At 38.6% G+C, this 14,175-nt stretch overlaps 1 protein-coding gene and 1 long non-coding RNA gene across 4 annotated transcripts in view; one reads left to right on the top strand and one right to left on the bottom strand.

Moving 5' to 3' along the window:
• Window positions 1–11,583, top strand: part of LOC107757899 (uncharacterized) — a 20,771-nt gene extending 9,188 nt beyond the window's left edge. Inside the window, exons 2-3 of the long non-coding RNA XR_001641974.1 lie at window positions 4,419–4,427; window positions 9,979–11,583. This is a non-coding gene — a long non-coding RNA (uncharacterized LOC107757899). The remainder of the gene's footprint in view (window positions 1–4,418; window positions 4,428–9,978) is intronic.
• A 284-nt stretch (window positions 11,584–11,867) lies between these two features.
• LOC107757910 (stromal interaction molecule 2-like) overlaps window positions 11,868–14,175 on the bottom strand; it is a 53,551-nt gene continuing 51,243 nt past the window's right edge. For 2 of the 3 annotated variants that reach the window (XM_016575514.1, XM_016575516.1), the window contains one exon: window positions 11,868–13,593. In XM_016575514.1, the coding sequence (XP_016431000.1) occupies window positions 13,053–13,593 (541 nt within the window). In that variant the 3' untranslated portion in view covers window positions 11,868–13,052. Of the gene's footprint in view, window positions 13,609–14,175 lie in introns of all 3 variants that reach the window. The other variant, XM_016575515.1, reaches the window with a different exon arrangement.

The following is a 14,175-nucleotide window of genomic DNA, read 5'->3' as shown; positions in this document are numbered from 1 at the left end:
AGCTCTGCTCCCCAGTAATGCTGCTCATTATAATATTAGGCATAATATGCTTGTGTAACTGATGCTTGTGCAACTGGCGAGCTCATCGACGCCCTCCATATCAACCTCCTCGGAGGAAGACAGGCAGAGTGTCGAGCCCTCTCCCCGGGGGGAAGAACCGCAGCGCGGGTTTCCGAACCCCGAGAGCGGGCGCTGGATCTGGTGGTTGAGGAAGAAGATAGGGACTCGCCCGTCTACATTCCCTCCACCGGATCCATATGTGAACCCCACGAGCACAGCTGCCGCTCGCGCACCGGTGGCCGGCGCACCGAGAAACGCTAATGAAGGCTCCCTCCTCAAAGCTGACTCTGCATGCTTCGCTCCCAAGCAGACAACACACAACTGTGTGTGTCCCCACCCGAATATCTTTTTTCTTTTTAGCACGGGCAGGGAGGAACACACAGCCCGAACGCTGCCTGCTCTCGCCCAAATGCTTCTTTTGACTGAAACTTGACATAATGGAGCTTATAAGTGGACAAACAACACTAATGGCGCTTTTCCACTGCATGGTACGGCACGGTACGGCTCGGTACGGTTCACTTTTGGGGGGTTTTCCACTGGGTACAGTACCTGGTACCTGGTACTTTTTTTAGTACCACTTCGGTTGGGGTTCCAAGTGAACCGTACCGTTACCAAAACGTGACGTGTAAACTCTGCTGATCACGGATTGGCCGGAGAGAATCGTCACTACCTGCGTCACTGAACTTGCGACACAAACACAACAGAACCGCTAGATTTAAATCAGCACAGCCAGCGAAGGATCGAACGCAACTGTTTGAACGAGCGCACCTTTTTTTTAACAACCAAAAAATGGCTATTTCGTGGTCTGTTGAGGAAGTAGACGTTCCTCTCATTGATAGCAGAGAAGCGGATCCAGCGAGAGCTTAATGGGGCGACGCGGAATGAAAAAGTTTTTTTTAGGAGTCGTGGTAGTAGAGGCGGCGCAACTATAACGACATGTGAATAATCCCGCCCACTCTAAAGCGATACTGAACTGCAGTGGAAATGCAAACCGTGCCGAGGTGAACCGTGCCGTGCCGTACTGAGTCGTACCGAGCCGAGTCGTACCACGCAGTGGAAAAGCGCCATAAATAAGACTCACAAACAGATAGCGACTGACACACACACACAGAGCGCTTGCTGAATGACAGAAAGCTGACGCCGGTTCCACCGCAAGTGCTTTTAAGCTTCCTGGACTTTACGTCACCGCGCCCGTGACGTCTCACCCATCCATTGGACTGATTACACATGTAATTCAGAGCGTGGTCACGCTGAAGGCGTTCCCATAGCGTTCGACGCAGCTTGAGTTTCTGAAGGGGAATCAGAATGCAATTTAGAGATGGTTGAGGAATAGCTTTAAACCAGCTTAAGTTTGTCTTAGCTTAAAAGTGCTCCAAAATCACATTAAAACCACACAATACACCAGCTTCACCAGGTTTAAAGCTGAGTTAAGATGTTTTTATTTTTTAATAAGATGTCTTTTCATAATTTTTGTTGTCCTTTATCAATGCAAAATCATCACAAAATGCAGATTCATGCTGATTTTGTTAAAAAAAAATTATAATGTACACAATGACACTGAGTGAGGTTATGGTGGTTTCCATTATCCAGATTCATTGTTTTCTCTCTCTCTCTTGCCACTGTGACATTTTCATTAAGGTCCTCATGATCACACACATACACACACACAGAGATCTCTGTCTTCCTTTGAGGTCATTGTGTTGGCCCTAAATCAATGAAAAGACGTCAGGGTCAAAGTGAACATTGAATGAATGCATTGAACTTTTTTTGGGGGGGGGGTTGAAGAATATTAACAAGCACACAGCAAATACCAGTCTAGAAACATACTGTGTTTGTTTGTGTGAACCTGCACACACTCTTTTTGGAGTACGACGATGATGTTGGAAATGATGTGCTCTCCCACACCTCCTTGTCTCCTCTACTGAGTGTGTATCCTGAGATGTGCCAAGCCATCTGTTGTTTGTGTGTATGTGTATGTGTGTGTGCAACCACTTTCTTTTGATCATGCCTCATAAAGTCCCTGTTCCCCATGTGCTGTTACTAACTTTGATATATTTGAAGGAATTACTCCATATTTTGTCAGATCCAATAATCCTGCTCACAATTATTACCCGAAAAACAGAAAAGCATTTTATGACACCCACACTTTGAAATGTACTCAGCAAAAAGCTGTCCTTTTGAAGCTCATGCTGAATCCTTTTATTCAAGAGAGTGCCATGACTTACAGTAGAAAAGACTTTTTGTCTCTGTTCTTTGATTATGTGATTGTATTAAATGCAGCAGCGCAGCTAAAATCCTATCTTAGAGTTGCAGTTATGGAAAGAAAGACTGCACAAACAAAAGACAAGACAGAATTAAACTGATTTGCTGAAATGAAATGGACATTGAGAGGAAGCTGGTTTTCTTGTGCTGCTACTTCTCCAAGCCTTTAGACTTTTGCTGGTAGATGGTAAAATCCCACATACCAGTGTCTTACAAACCACAGAACACTCTAGCAACCCGCATACAGCTAACAAGGAATGTTGTTCTCAGAACTTTGGCTAACAATAATTAGTTAAAAAGCATACCGTGAACAATAAAACATTTTTTAAAAAACTCTCTCTTTAATACATATCCAGAGAATAAACATCAACAGCAGAACATATATAATCATATCAAAGATATAAAAATCCTCATCCAGTGCATATTGGTAACATAAAAAACACTGGAAACATAAAAAAGCTTAAGTGAGAGTGCAGTTATATTCTGTATTTTTTAACTTTGAATTATAAAATGGAATGTTTCCTTAACTTACGCATAGTTTACAGAAATAATGTTGAAACAAACTGTCTGAAAGAACCAGTTTGCAGAAAAGAATCCTACTTCCCATGTAATAATGTTGTAAAAAAAATTCAGTTTCTTGCACAGACTGAATTGCATTTTATAAATCACCAAGGACCACGGTTTCAGCTAAAAATCTTCTTTACTGTTCTACTGAAGAAAAAAAGTCACCTACATCTTGGATTGTAAGTACATCTTGGGAGTAAATTAACAGCAAATTTTCATTTTTGGTGAACTTTAAATAATACACAAGTTTTAACAGAAGAATTAATAAAAGTGTGCATTAAGTGGTCTCACTGTAACCTTGATTTTTTTTTTAAGAAAACAAGTCTATTTTCATGGTAATCAACACATTATGCTGTCAAGTGCTGATTAAGCTTAACTTGTATTGAATCAGAATACAAAAAGTTTGCCCCGGTAGACACTGCACTGCCATCTATTGACGTGGTTCAGCATGATTGTCTCTGAATTTTATGTAAATTACACTGATACTACTTTTAGAGAGCAGTCTACACAATAATTAATTACCTGTCCAACAAAAAAGAAGAAACACTGCGGGACAATGTGGTGAAATACATTGAAGGTGTGACCCTCACCATACATAATTAAAACACTTTTTATATAAAACTATTATGAGTACAGTCTTTATCGCATGCGAGTGTACACCAGACGCCTCTATACATACACAATTTACTTCTTAATGTATGCTTTAATACAGCTCAGTTCATGTCCGTGTTTTTTCTAAGCACGCATTTCAACTGTAACTGATTGCCTTTAAGAGGAATCATTTATTTGCTCATCATGATTCCATTCTATCCCGTTCTATTCTATTCAGCTCTTCTCTGTTGCTCAGGAAGAAGAAAAAGCAGAAAGGAGAAAGATTAGAAGGACTGGGAGAGGTGCTTGCCTTTGGTCTGAGGAACATGATGTTATAATACTCCCAAGCACACACACAATGTAGGAACAGTGGTGTGTATGGACAGAGATGCTGGCACACTTTGAGCAAAAGAAGCAGCAGCCTTTGATCTTGGAAGGTCTATTTCCCTCTGCATTTCAAAGCAGAGACAAAGCACAGTCAACACACCCACTGATACTCCCAAACACACACACATATGTACAGCGGCACTTAGTAGAACCCCACAGCACTGAGTGTCCTTGGACAGCTGACTGACTGACAAACCAAGGCTTATAGGTCACTGAAAGGAGCCCTCGGCTGGGCTTACACACACACACAGACGCTCACAGTGCTGTCATCTATACTGTCACAAAAAGAGCCTCCCTACTGCCAATAATGATACTCGCTTTATCAAATTAATGTGTCTCTCTCTTCTTCTCTCTGTCTTTTTTCTACTGAAAGAATGAGAGATTTGAAAGGAAACTGAGGGAGTATATAGCGCAAGGCAAAGGGAGCAAGAGAGAGGAAGGAGATAAGGCTTCTCCTCCCAGGGCTCTGGCAGCAGGGCGACAGTGGAAGCAGGGACTGCTGGGGGAATGAAGGGATGCATGGGAGATATTTAATAAGGAAGAATGCGATGAAGGAGAGAGAGGTATTATTCATCCCCACTCTCATCCGCTGAGTTTGCGTAAATCAAATAAAAGCTCTCTTTGTTTGAGAGATCAAGCCTGGCTGTTTGACTTGTATAGATTTTATTAAATTCATTTGATCGAAGTCAAAGGAGTATGAGGAGGACAGATGTGCTCCAGTCAATGTACGGGATGTGTGGAGAGGGAAATTTTGACCCTTAAACAGGAGTGAATTGCAATGGAAGAATAAATGTAGACAGGAAGGATGAAAATGATCTTAGCGTGTTGCCGTAACTCTGCCCCACTCTCTGACTCTCTGGAGGGAAGCAATTTCCTGTAGGTTTTCGCAGCAGGCAGACAGAGTGTGCGTGTGCTAAGAATGTAAGAAAAACACCCTCCGATTGCAATACCAAATGTTCAACATCCAAATATGCACAGCCACGTGGTGACATATCACTTACATAAAAATTCTCATGCACATCAGGAAAGTGTAACGGCGTGAAAGAAGCAGAAAGAAAGTGTGCGTAACATGCAGAGGAACGAGCCGGTGAATGTGTGAGAAACCTACAGTATTTACAGAGTAGCCTAGAAGTTTCTGAAAGCTGCAGAAGCACTATATGCTTGTTGTTTTAATTCGGTGGTGGATGAAGTACACAAATCTTGAGTAAAAGTGCAGATACCTTAATAAAATAGTGCTTAAGTAAAAAGCACTCCTTTCACTGTTACTTCATTTGACAAACCTTGTTTATTTATTTGGGGACACTTTATTTTGATAGTCTACTTTAGACATTGTACTAACTATAAGTAACTTTGCAACTTATGTCAAATAACTCTCATTAATTTGCAACTACTTGTTAACTAACTTTCATTAGAGTATTAGTAGACTGTTAGGTTAAGGTTAGTAGAATAAGTTGACATGCAAAGTGACTTATAGTCTACTGGGGGACCAAAACAACATGTTAACAGGTATTAAGCAGACAGTCTGTTACTCTAATGACTGGTAGTTAACATGCAGTTGCAAAGTTACTGAGTAGAATGTCTAAAGTGGACAGTCAAAATAAAGTGTTAGCATTTATTTTGCCATTGTGTATACATCATCTTACAGTACGAGATATGATGATGACATTGAATGTATACTGATTTACAAATAAGCAAGACACACAGACGGTGACCTGCAAATGTGCACATTCACATTCAAGCATGTCATACAAACAGCACACACTTTAAAGAAGTTTTAGTTCACAAATTATTTTTTAAATGTAGCTGTCACAACTGGTTGTGATAATCACACGAAGACAAAGGTAGAAGCAAACAGCAAATAAGGTTAATTAAAGATGAACACCTATAAACTGACACAATCAACTCAGTAACAATGACAACTACAGATTTGCAGGAACTAGAACAAAGGAAAAAGGAAACTGAAGTCTATGAAAATGAAACTAAATGAAACATGACTGACAATTTGTGACAGTAGTGGAGTAAAAAGTAGAATATTATGCTTTAGTAATACTGTTTTTGCAACATCCAGGGATGTCTTTGATTGAAAAGATTTGAGGGGAAAAAGCTGTTTTCTTTTAGGTCTTGTGGTAATCTGTACTATTTACAATTACTTTTACATTACTGTATTATTTTCAATTATACTACTGCTCTTAATAACCAACAGCATCATTGCAACATTTTTATAAAACAGTAAACCACCAGTTAATATTGCAGAACTACAGCCCTCATCTTTCAGCGGTCCTCTCCATTCACCAAGAAGGAGCATCAAAAGGTGTGGGTAAAAATCTGCTGTCGGCAAACCACTTATTACATTTTCGCAGACACGAAACCATTCAGGAGCTAGTCACCATGACTCTGTCTCTGTGATTTAGCTGTACCTGACACATACACACATGCCGCGTCCAAAGATAACTACCTTCCTAATCTACAGCACGTGAAAAGCTGTACATCAAAGAAGTAGCATGTCCAAATACACACCAAGCAAAAAATATCAGTATGACCTACTACTTCCACATACCCAATGAGGCCACAGGAGAGGAGTCGTCATATTTGTAAATGTCAAGGTACAGACCTGCGGTTGACATTGTAAGTCACAAGGCAATGCCAGCATGATGTATGTATGTTTGGATTATATTCATATTACACACATAAATAGTATGTACTTTATGAACTGTCAAGAAGCACATTTTTCAATAAAATACAGTACATACTCTGACAGCATGCAATTTCCTGCGGTGATTTCAGGTGTGCACAGCTACAATGATGATGTTCTCATGGTGATTTCATATGCAACAAACTCCATTATTTTGCAAAATGTATTTAGTTATGAAACAAAGACAAAGAAACAATGAAAACGGAAGCAGTTCTTATTATAGTTCGTTTTAGATTGTATATAATGTTTTGTGAGATAGCACTCAGGGTCATTGTGGTCACACAAGTTATGGTGGTCAGAAGTAATGGTGAAACAACATACACTGGGACTCATACTCGCTAGAGACGTGTTTAACTCGTGAGCTGGAAGTGGTACTGAAGGGGCTTTACTCTGTTCCACACACTTCAATGGTACATGACTGCCATCTAGTGCAACTTCTGTTTTTGCTGCGAGCGGGATCATTAAAAAAGACTTTGCAGGTTTTCTGTGTGTGTGTGTGTGTGTGTGTGTAAGAAAGAGAACGGCACTGAATTTATTTGAGCAAGAACAAGAGAGAGAAAGACAGCATGTTGGGGAATATGTGAGAGCGAGCGAGATTGAGTTGTTTTAACATTTCTCCTTCTCTCTCTCTCTCTGAGCAGCACATTCATCATAAGAATCTTCTCAGTGTATATCTGTGTAGAATTGATGAACCATCAACACAATTCTCCTCACTTTCTCTTTATATTGATAAAACAATCATGCATGTTTCTCCTCCAGTCACCAGTGCCCACTTATAAGATAAATGGGGTGTCACACAAACACATTTTTGCGTTTTCTTCTATTGCTCTAATGTATACTTCAAGCTGCCTAAGAGACAGAGAGAGAGAGAAAGACTGAGAAAAAGAGGACAAAAATAGTATTCTCCATTTTTTTTTTCAATACAGATTCTATCATCTTATACATTGTCACTGTTTTTCAAAAAAAAAAAGTGAAGTCCTAAACATGGAAATAAATTAGCATGTTTGAACTAGGTTCCATTGTCCTGAAGTCAGTGGAGTTTTAGAATGGGTTTTTGGTTAAACAGCTGAAATAAGAGTTGTGTCCCAAATGACACATTATATACACTATGCAGTTATGCACTATGTACTGAACCGTGTATGAATTATATAAGGTTATTTTGTCTTCCAACATTGGATTTTATACCCTTGTTGTGTTTATACTTGCAATCTTGTAAACTACACTAACTCAAACTGTCCGTCTTGTACAGTTCAAATACTGAAAGAGTGGTCAGAAGCTTAGTGGTGGTGATGTTGAACATATGCAAAATCGGCAAAATGACTAAATGTACATGTATGCGACTGTGGTGTAGTTCATTTATAGCTTAATGATAGCTTTTCATGTCTGGCAATTGTATTTATGCACCAAAATTAATAAAAAACTATGTTCAAAGATGAACGAATCATGTTTTGTTGGTCACAGAGCTTAATTTCTGCAATAATCCAATAGAATTTCCAATAGAAAAATTCTATTGGCTTTTTGTCAAGGGAATCAGGGTGATGATAACATTGAGTTGCAACTCTTGCAAACAGAGATGGACTGAGAGTTTATGTCCATCACAAACCAACAGCTCATGATCTCCCACTATATGTTTCGAAGCATATAAATGTCAACCATGTTCTATATAATGCAAACTACTTCCTGCTGTACAGTCTAGTTAATACAATGATTTTCACTGTACTTTCATATATATAAAATATCTGAACATTGGAAATACAGCACAATTAAATTATACAATAAAAAAGTCTAACCCAGAGGTGCCCAAACTCGGTCCTGAAGGGGCCGATGTCCTGCAGAGTTTAGCTCCAACCTGCCTCAACACACCTGCCTGGAGGTTTCTAGTATGCCTAGTAAGAGCTTGATTAGCTGGTTCAGGTGTGTCTAATTGGGGTTGGATCGAAACTCTGCAGGACAACGGCCCTCCAGGACCGAGTTTGGGCACCCCTGGTCTAACCTAATCAGGTGCTTGAAAGGTAAGATCCTCAAAATAAAGTTACAGAGACCTAGATTTAAATCCCAGATGATTACTCTTCAGTTTTCAATAAACTCAAGTGTGGGGCTCATTTGATTGTTTATTTTATGAATTTACTGACTTGATTAAATTGACCTGTGCTTTTTTATATATATATATATAACTTCCATCCCCAAGTGTTTGGCTTCCAGCAAGTGAGGAGACTTATAAGCAGTTTGAAAACAGCAGAAGTGGTGAGGGCAGCCAGTGGCAGAGAGGGAAATATAGCATAGAAAGTGTGTAAATAGTAGCCTGGTAAGACAACAATCTTTAGACAACTTTCAATTACATGGGTCGGCTAAACTTCCCATAAAACTGTCATGAATTTGTTATAACTTAAGCTGAATGTGCACCTGACAGCTACATTGACTGAAACCAGACATGCTGTACAGAACAGAGACTAATTCTTGTGCATACGCCACAAACCACAATTTAAATGGCCCGGGCTGATGGTGGCAGGAATGTAAATCTGTTTACGTAAGGTATAAATTTGGTTTCGATAGCCCATAAGTTGACTGGCCCACCAGGAAAAGTCCAGTGCTCCCTATAGAGCACTGCAGCGATGACATGTTTATGGGCTAAATCGGTTAGAATTTTAGCACTTCTGATTCCATCGTCCATAAGTCAATGGGCTTTTAAAAGGGATTTTGGTTAAATGCCTGAAATATGGTCTGTGGTTATTCTACAACATAAAATACATCACTGATACCCCTTGTGATTTTTTAAAGCTTTTACTTGTCTTAAAAAATGTGGTTTCTAGTTTATTTATTTGATAATTTAGTTTGGTTCAGGTGCCATTCATTCCAAGTAGGGATAACTGCAGGCTGGAGCAAAGAGCGTGACAAAAGTTTAGGGCATGCCGAAAGGTAGGGGCATGGAGAAAGGTCTTCATGATTGGTAGACAAAGCTGTTTGTCTGGGTGTGGGGGTAGGGTTAGGGGTAGTTTCTGTTGTACTGATTCACCTTTCGGAACACCTCCTTTCGGCACGCCCATTCATTTACATGGAGAGGGCAGGGTTTATGACCTATACTGCAGCCAGCCACCAGATGGCGCTCAAAATGTTTTGGCTTCACTTTTTTACAGCACATGTGAGGCACACCTAATGCAGATAAATGCATCCCTAATGAGTCACAAACAGTTTTGAAGTGATTGCACAGATGAGACTTCTGCCTCAATTTTTTATTAATTTGTCCTTACTGTATACAAATATTCCCACACACACAAAAAAAACAGCTCAGCTCAATCATCTCAACATTCATGTGTCCATGTCAGTCACTGTATAAATATATATACACACATAAACACTCATGTGTATATACATGAAACATGTTTTATCCTTCATATGTATCAGCATATACAATGCTGAGTGAGTGAGTTCTGAGACAAATTTCGGCACCACTGTTGTGCTGTCCTCTCTGGCACTGGACAAAGGTCTTGCAATTCAAAAAAGTTGCAATAATTTTGGCCAAAACAGAATCAGTTTAGTGCTCCATAGTGGATGATTTGTATGATTGGAGAGAGGTATAATGATCACAGTGATGGTAACGCCCTTGAAACAGGGCACTCAGTTCATGAAAGAGGAATTTTGGGTCAAAATCTGCTTATCATATACATTTCTCCTTAGAAAAAAAAAAAAAAAAAGAAAGAAAAAAAACTTTCCTCAGCTACCCAAAAGAAATCACATTACTACAATTTAATAACTTCTAATAAACATATTCATGATGAAAAAAATAAAATAAAATAAAATGATTTCAGAGAATAAATGTGGCAAGAGGCGTTCTAATCTAAATCCATCATTTTTTTTTTTCTGGCTTTGATGTAAATTTTCTGCTTTTTAAACATCTTTGCACATATTCTCCTTGATCTAACTAACATAACTTATTCTTATGCCGCCAAAAGCGACACTTTCCAGGTAAGGAAAGCAGTAGTGCAACAGCCTTTAGGCAGGATAATTCAGTAGCGCTTTCCACACAGCAGTTTGTTATGTCTGAACATGTCTTCAAAACACTTCAAAAGGTCCGCTGTGAATTTTACACAGCTTGGGTTTAATTTCTTTCTTCCTTTTTTTTTTTTCCTTTTTTAATTTTTTTATTTACCTTTTTTTAACAAATGTGCCAAAACAATATGCTGGCATAATTCTAGTACTGTAAAATGGTGTTTTAAATCAAAAATAAAAAGTGTAATGATAATTTAAATATAGTGCGTAAGGTAGTATTTTGCACATTTTAAGACTGAAAAGAGTAATCTTTATTAATTTACTGAACCATTACATTGTGTTCATTATTTCACTTATGTAGGCATTCTGACATGCTGCTTTATGTCAAGTGTTACTCTTTTTGTTTTTTCTTTCCCTTTTTTTCTTAAAAAAATATTGTCAAGTACAGGAGCTCTGTGGCAGTAAACAGAAGTGACAAAACTGAAAGCCCAGTTTTCACCCTGGGCCCTTAAGAGGAAGGGAAAGGATTTCTTATGATTTTCATACTACAGGGAAACTAAATATTAAAAAATAAGCTTGTGATGATGTCAAAGGCTGAGATATATCAAACAACAACCAGCGGCCATTCAAACTCTTATGATTTCAAATGTGGAAAAAAAAAAAAATGTCATTGTTTACTCACCCTCAGGTCATTCCAAACCTAAATGTTAATAGTTTTTCTGTGGATCACCAAAGTAGCCTTTTTTTTTTAAGAATCATTATATAGGTTTTGCCATACATCCACAGTTCATGGTGACCATGGGCTGTTAAGCACCAAAAAAAACAAAAACATAAAAGGGACCATAAAAGCCATCCAAATGACTTGTGCATTAGAGTCCAAGTCTTCTGAAGCCATATGACAGTTTTTTTGTGGCAATCAGACTGAAATTTAAATTTTTTAAAATAATCTTTACTTCCAACCAAGCTATGGTCAAGCCTGAGTCCAGATGCAGATTCGTCATTGTTGTCAAAACGGCATTGGATCTCGACTGTGTAATAACCAAACACAGTGTGCCATTTTTACAGCTGAAATTAAATTGAAAGATAGGGTTTTTTTTCTTCAAAACTGTGCTCTGAGTACATCTGAGTGTAAAGAAATTATTCTATCCATCGGTTGATGTTACACCAAATACACAAAATAATGATCTTTTAAAAAGCATCATATTACCCCTTTAAAGAACTGAACTTTTTAAATTTGCATGCTAAATTAAAATGCAACTTCGGTCAAGCCTGCCATGATGAAAACAACTTAGTTACAGTATAATTACAGTAATCTTTTTTTTTATTATTAATTTGGTCAGCGAGTCTTTATATAATGACAAAATATGATGCCTTATGGTTTGATTATGCCAATGGCCACATACACACTGTAAAGTTTCAGGAGTGACAACTGCATTTAAATAGGGAGCGCATCCCCTCAATTACAGTGTTGTGTGTGTATGGAACAGAACTCACTCTCAAAACCATGACGCCATGGTAACCATAGCAAAGTTTTGCCGTCTTGTGTGTTTGGTATCAAGCATTTTTGGTATCGGCTCAAAAAGCGATCCAGTTCAAGCAATCCAGAGTTAATAAAAGAGGCAGGTGCAAGTCGCTATATTTTGATATGTGGCTTATTTTCAAGATAATGTGTTTGGAGTTTTTGTAAATGTGGTTGTCACTTTTCGGGGGTCATTTCAGTTTTAAAATGCAGTTGTCACTCCTGTAAATTAAACAGTGAGACACGGTGCAACAGTCAAACACATCCATTTGATGCATTTGTACTTAGGCCAACAGAAAAAACAAAATGCAGATGTACAGAATACTTGAAATATAGCACATGAGTTGTATAACTACTATTACGTTGCTTTTTGGTGTTTTTTTTAGATTAACAGCCCTTGGTCACTATGAACCTTGGTTGTATTGCAAGAACTGTGTAACAGTTCCTCAAAAAATTATTTTGTGCCCCATTAAAAAAAATGAATAAATAAAAAACTACTGCATACAGAATAGGAGTGGCATGAGGGAAAGTAAATGACAGAATTTTCACTGGTGGTTGAACCCTCCCTTTAAGACATATTTGCAGTAAAGTCTATTTTTTTTACAATTTGGAGATTTGGCTAATATTGGACTGTTCTTTTTATTCTGTTTCTGTTTTATTCTGTTTTCCTGAACCATTCCTGGTGACATCATTAGGGTGCACATTATAGAAAATGGAGACTTAACAGAAGACAGTGAAGAGGTCATGTTCTGCAAAATGCTAACATGACATTTTTTGGCCTTCAAAGGCATACGTGTGAGGCTAAAAAATCACCATAAAAAGGCTTCCAACCTACGACTGTACCCAGATGAAGCTACATTCCATTTAAAATTAAAATTAAAATAAAAAATGACAAAGAAACTGAAAAATGTTTTGGCTTCTGGTTGACCCTCATTTATTTTATTTTAAGGCTTCTTTTTCTCTCCATTTCTTCCTCTTCTCTACTGTTCCTCACAGCTTTTTGCTTTTCTTGAACAAGCTCTTGATCTTGGAGCGTTTTTTCTCTCCGTTGTCGCAAAAGTCCTGGGAGGAGGTGGGTTGGAGTTGCTTGGGCTCCTTGATAGATTTGCTTTCTATGTCGATGGAGCTAATGGAGGGGTAATGTCCCTCTGGAGGCGTCCCACTAGCGGGCAGCTTCCCCATGCTGTATGACTTTTCCAGAATTCCATTATAGGCCACAGCTTTGGTGCCAGGATGAAAGGTTAAGCTTTGAGATTCTGGGAGGACAGAAGAGCGGGTAAGGTCAGGAGAGCCCTTGTGAATGGAGGAGGAGTCAAGAGGAGATGAAGGGGAGGATGTGGAAGAAGGTAAGGTCTCCATGGCGATAGCCTGGGCCTCCTGCGCCAGAAGAAAAAGTTCCTCACGAGAGATTTTAAGTGGTGGGGTCTCCATTCCTGTAGCACATGTACTTTGAACAGAGGGACCGGAGAACTGTTTCCTGCCCAAAGAGGAACTGAGAGAATCTGAATCTGAGCATGTGTCCTGAAGATCCCTGTGTGACAGAAAGCTGCATTTATTGGATCAAAATACAGTAAAAACATTAATATTTCAAAATATTATTACAATTTAAAAACATGTTTTCTATTGTAATATATTGTAAAATGCAATTTATTCCTGTGATGGCAAAGCTGAATTTTCAGCAGCCATTACTCAGTCTAAATAATTTCAATATGCTGATTTGGTGCTCAAGAAACTATTCTTATTATAATAAATGTTGAAGACAGTTTTCACTGCCTAATATTTTGTGGTGTAGTGACTTTTGCTTTTGCCAACCTAGGGAGGCGAAATAGTCTAGTGATGGATACTCGCGTCACCAATGACGTTATGATATTTGGATCACGTGTCACTTAAGGTGCGGTTATGAGTACATCACATAAGAAAGATTGGTGGGATCTCTAACTTGTAGAACCTCTTTCTGTATCATCAACACAAGGAAGACACAAGTGTAATAAAATAGATTTTATTAACAAAAGATAGACAAGAGTAATCAACAACTACTAAATGAATACCATATATGGAATAGGAATAAAGTGCATAAGATGCATAAAATGCAAGTGATTATGTTGGGTGTTGC

Source organism: Sinocyclocheilus rhinocerous, unplaced genomic scaffold, assembly GCF_001515625.1.
Source record: "Sinocyclocheilus rhinocerous isolate Xijiao unplaced genomic scaffold, SAMN03320098_v1.1 scaffold1555, whole genome shotgun sequence".
NCBI lineage: Eukaryota > Metazoa > Chordata > Actinopteri > Cypriniformes > Cyprinidae > Sinocyclocheilus > Sinocyclocheilus rhinocerous.
The sequence above is the reverse complement of the archived record's forward strand: the minus strand, read 5'-3'. Positions and strand labels throughout refer to the sequence as shown.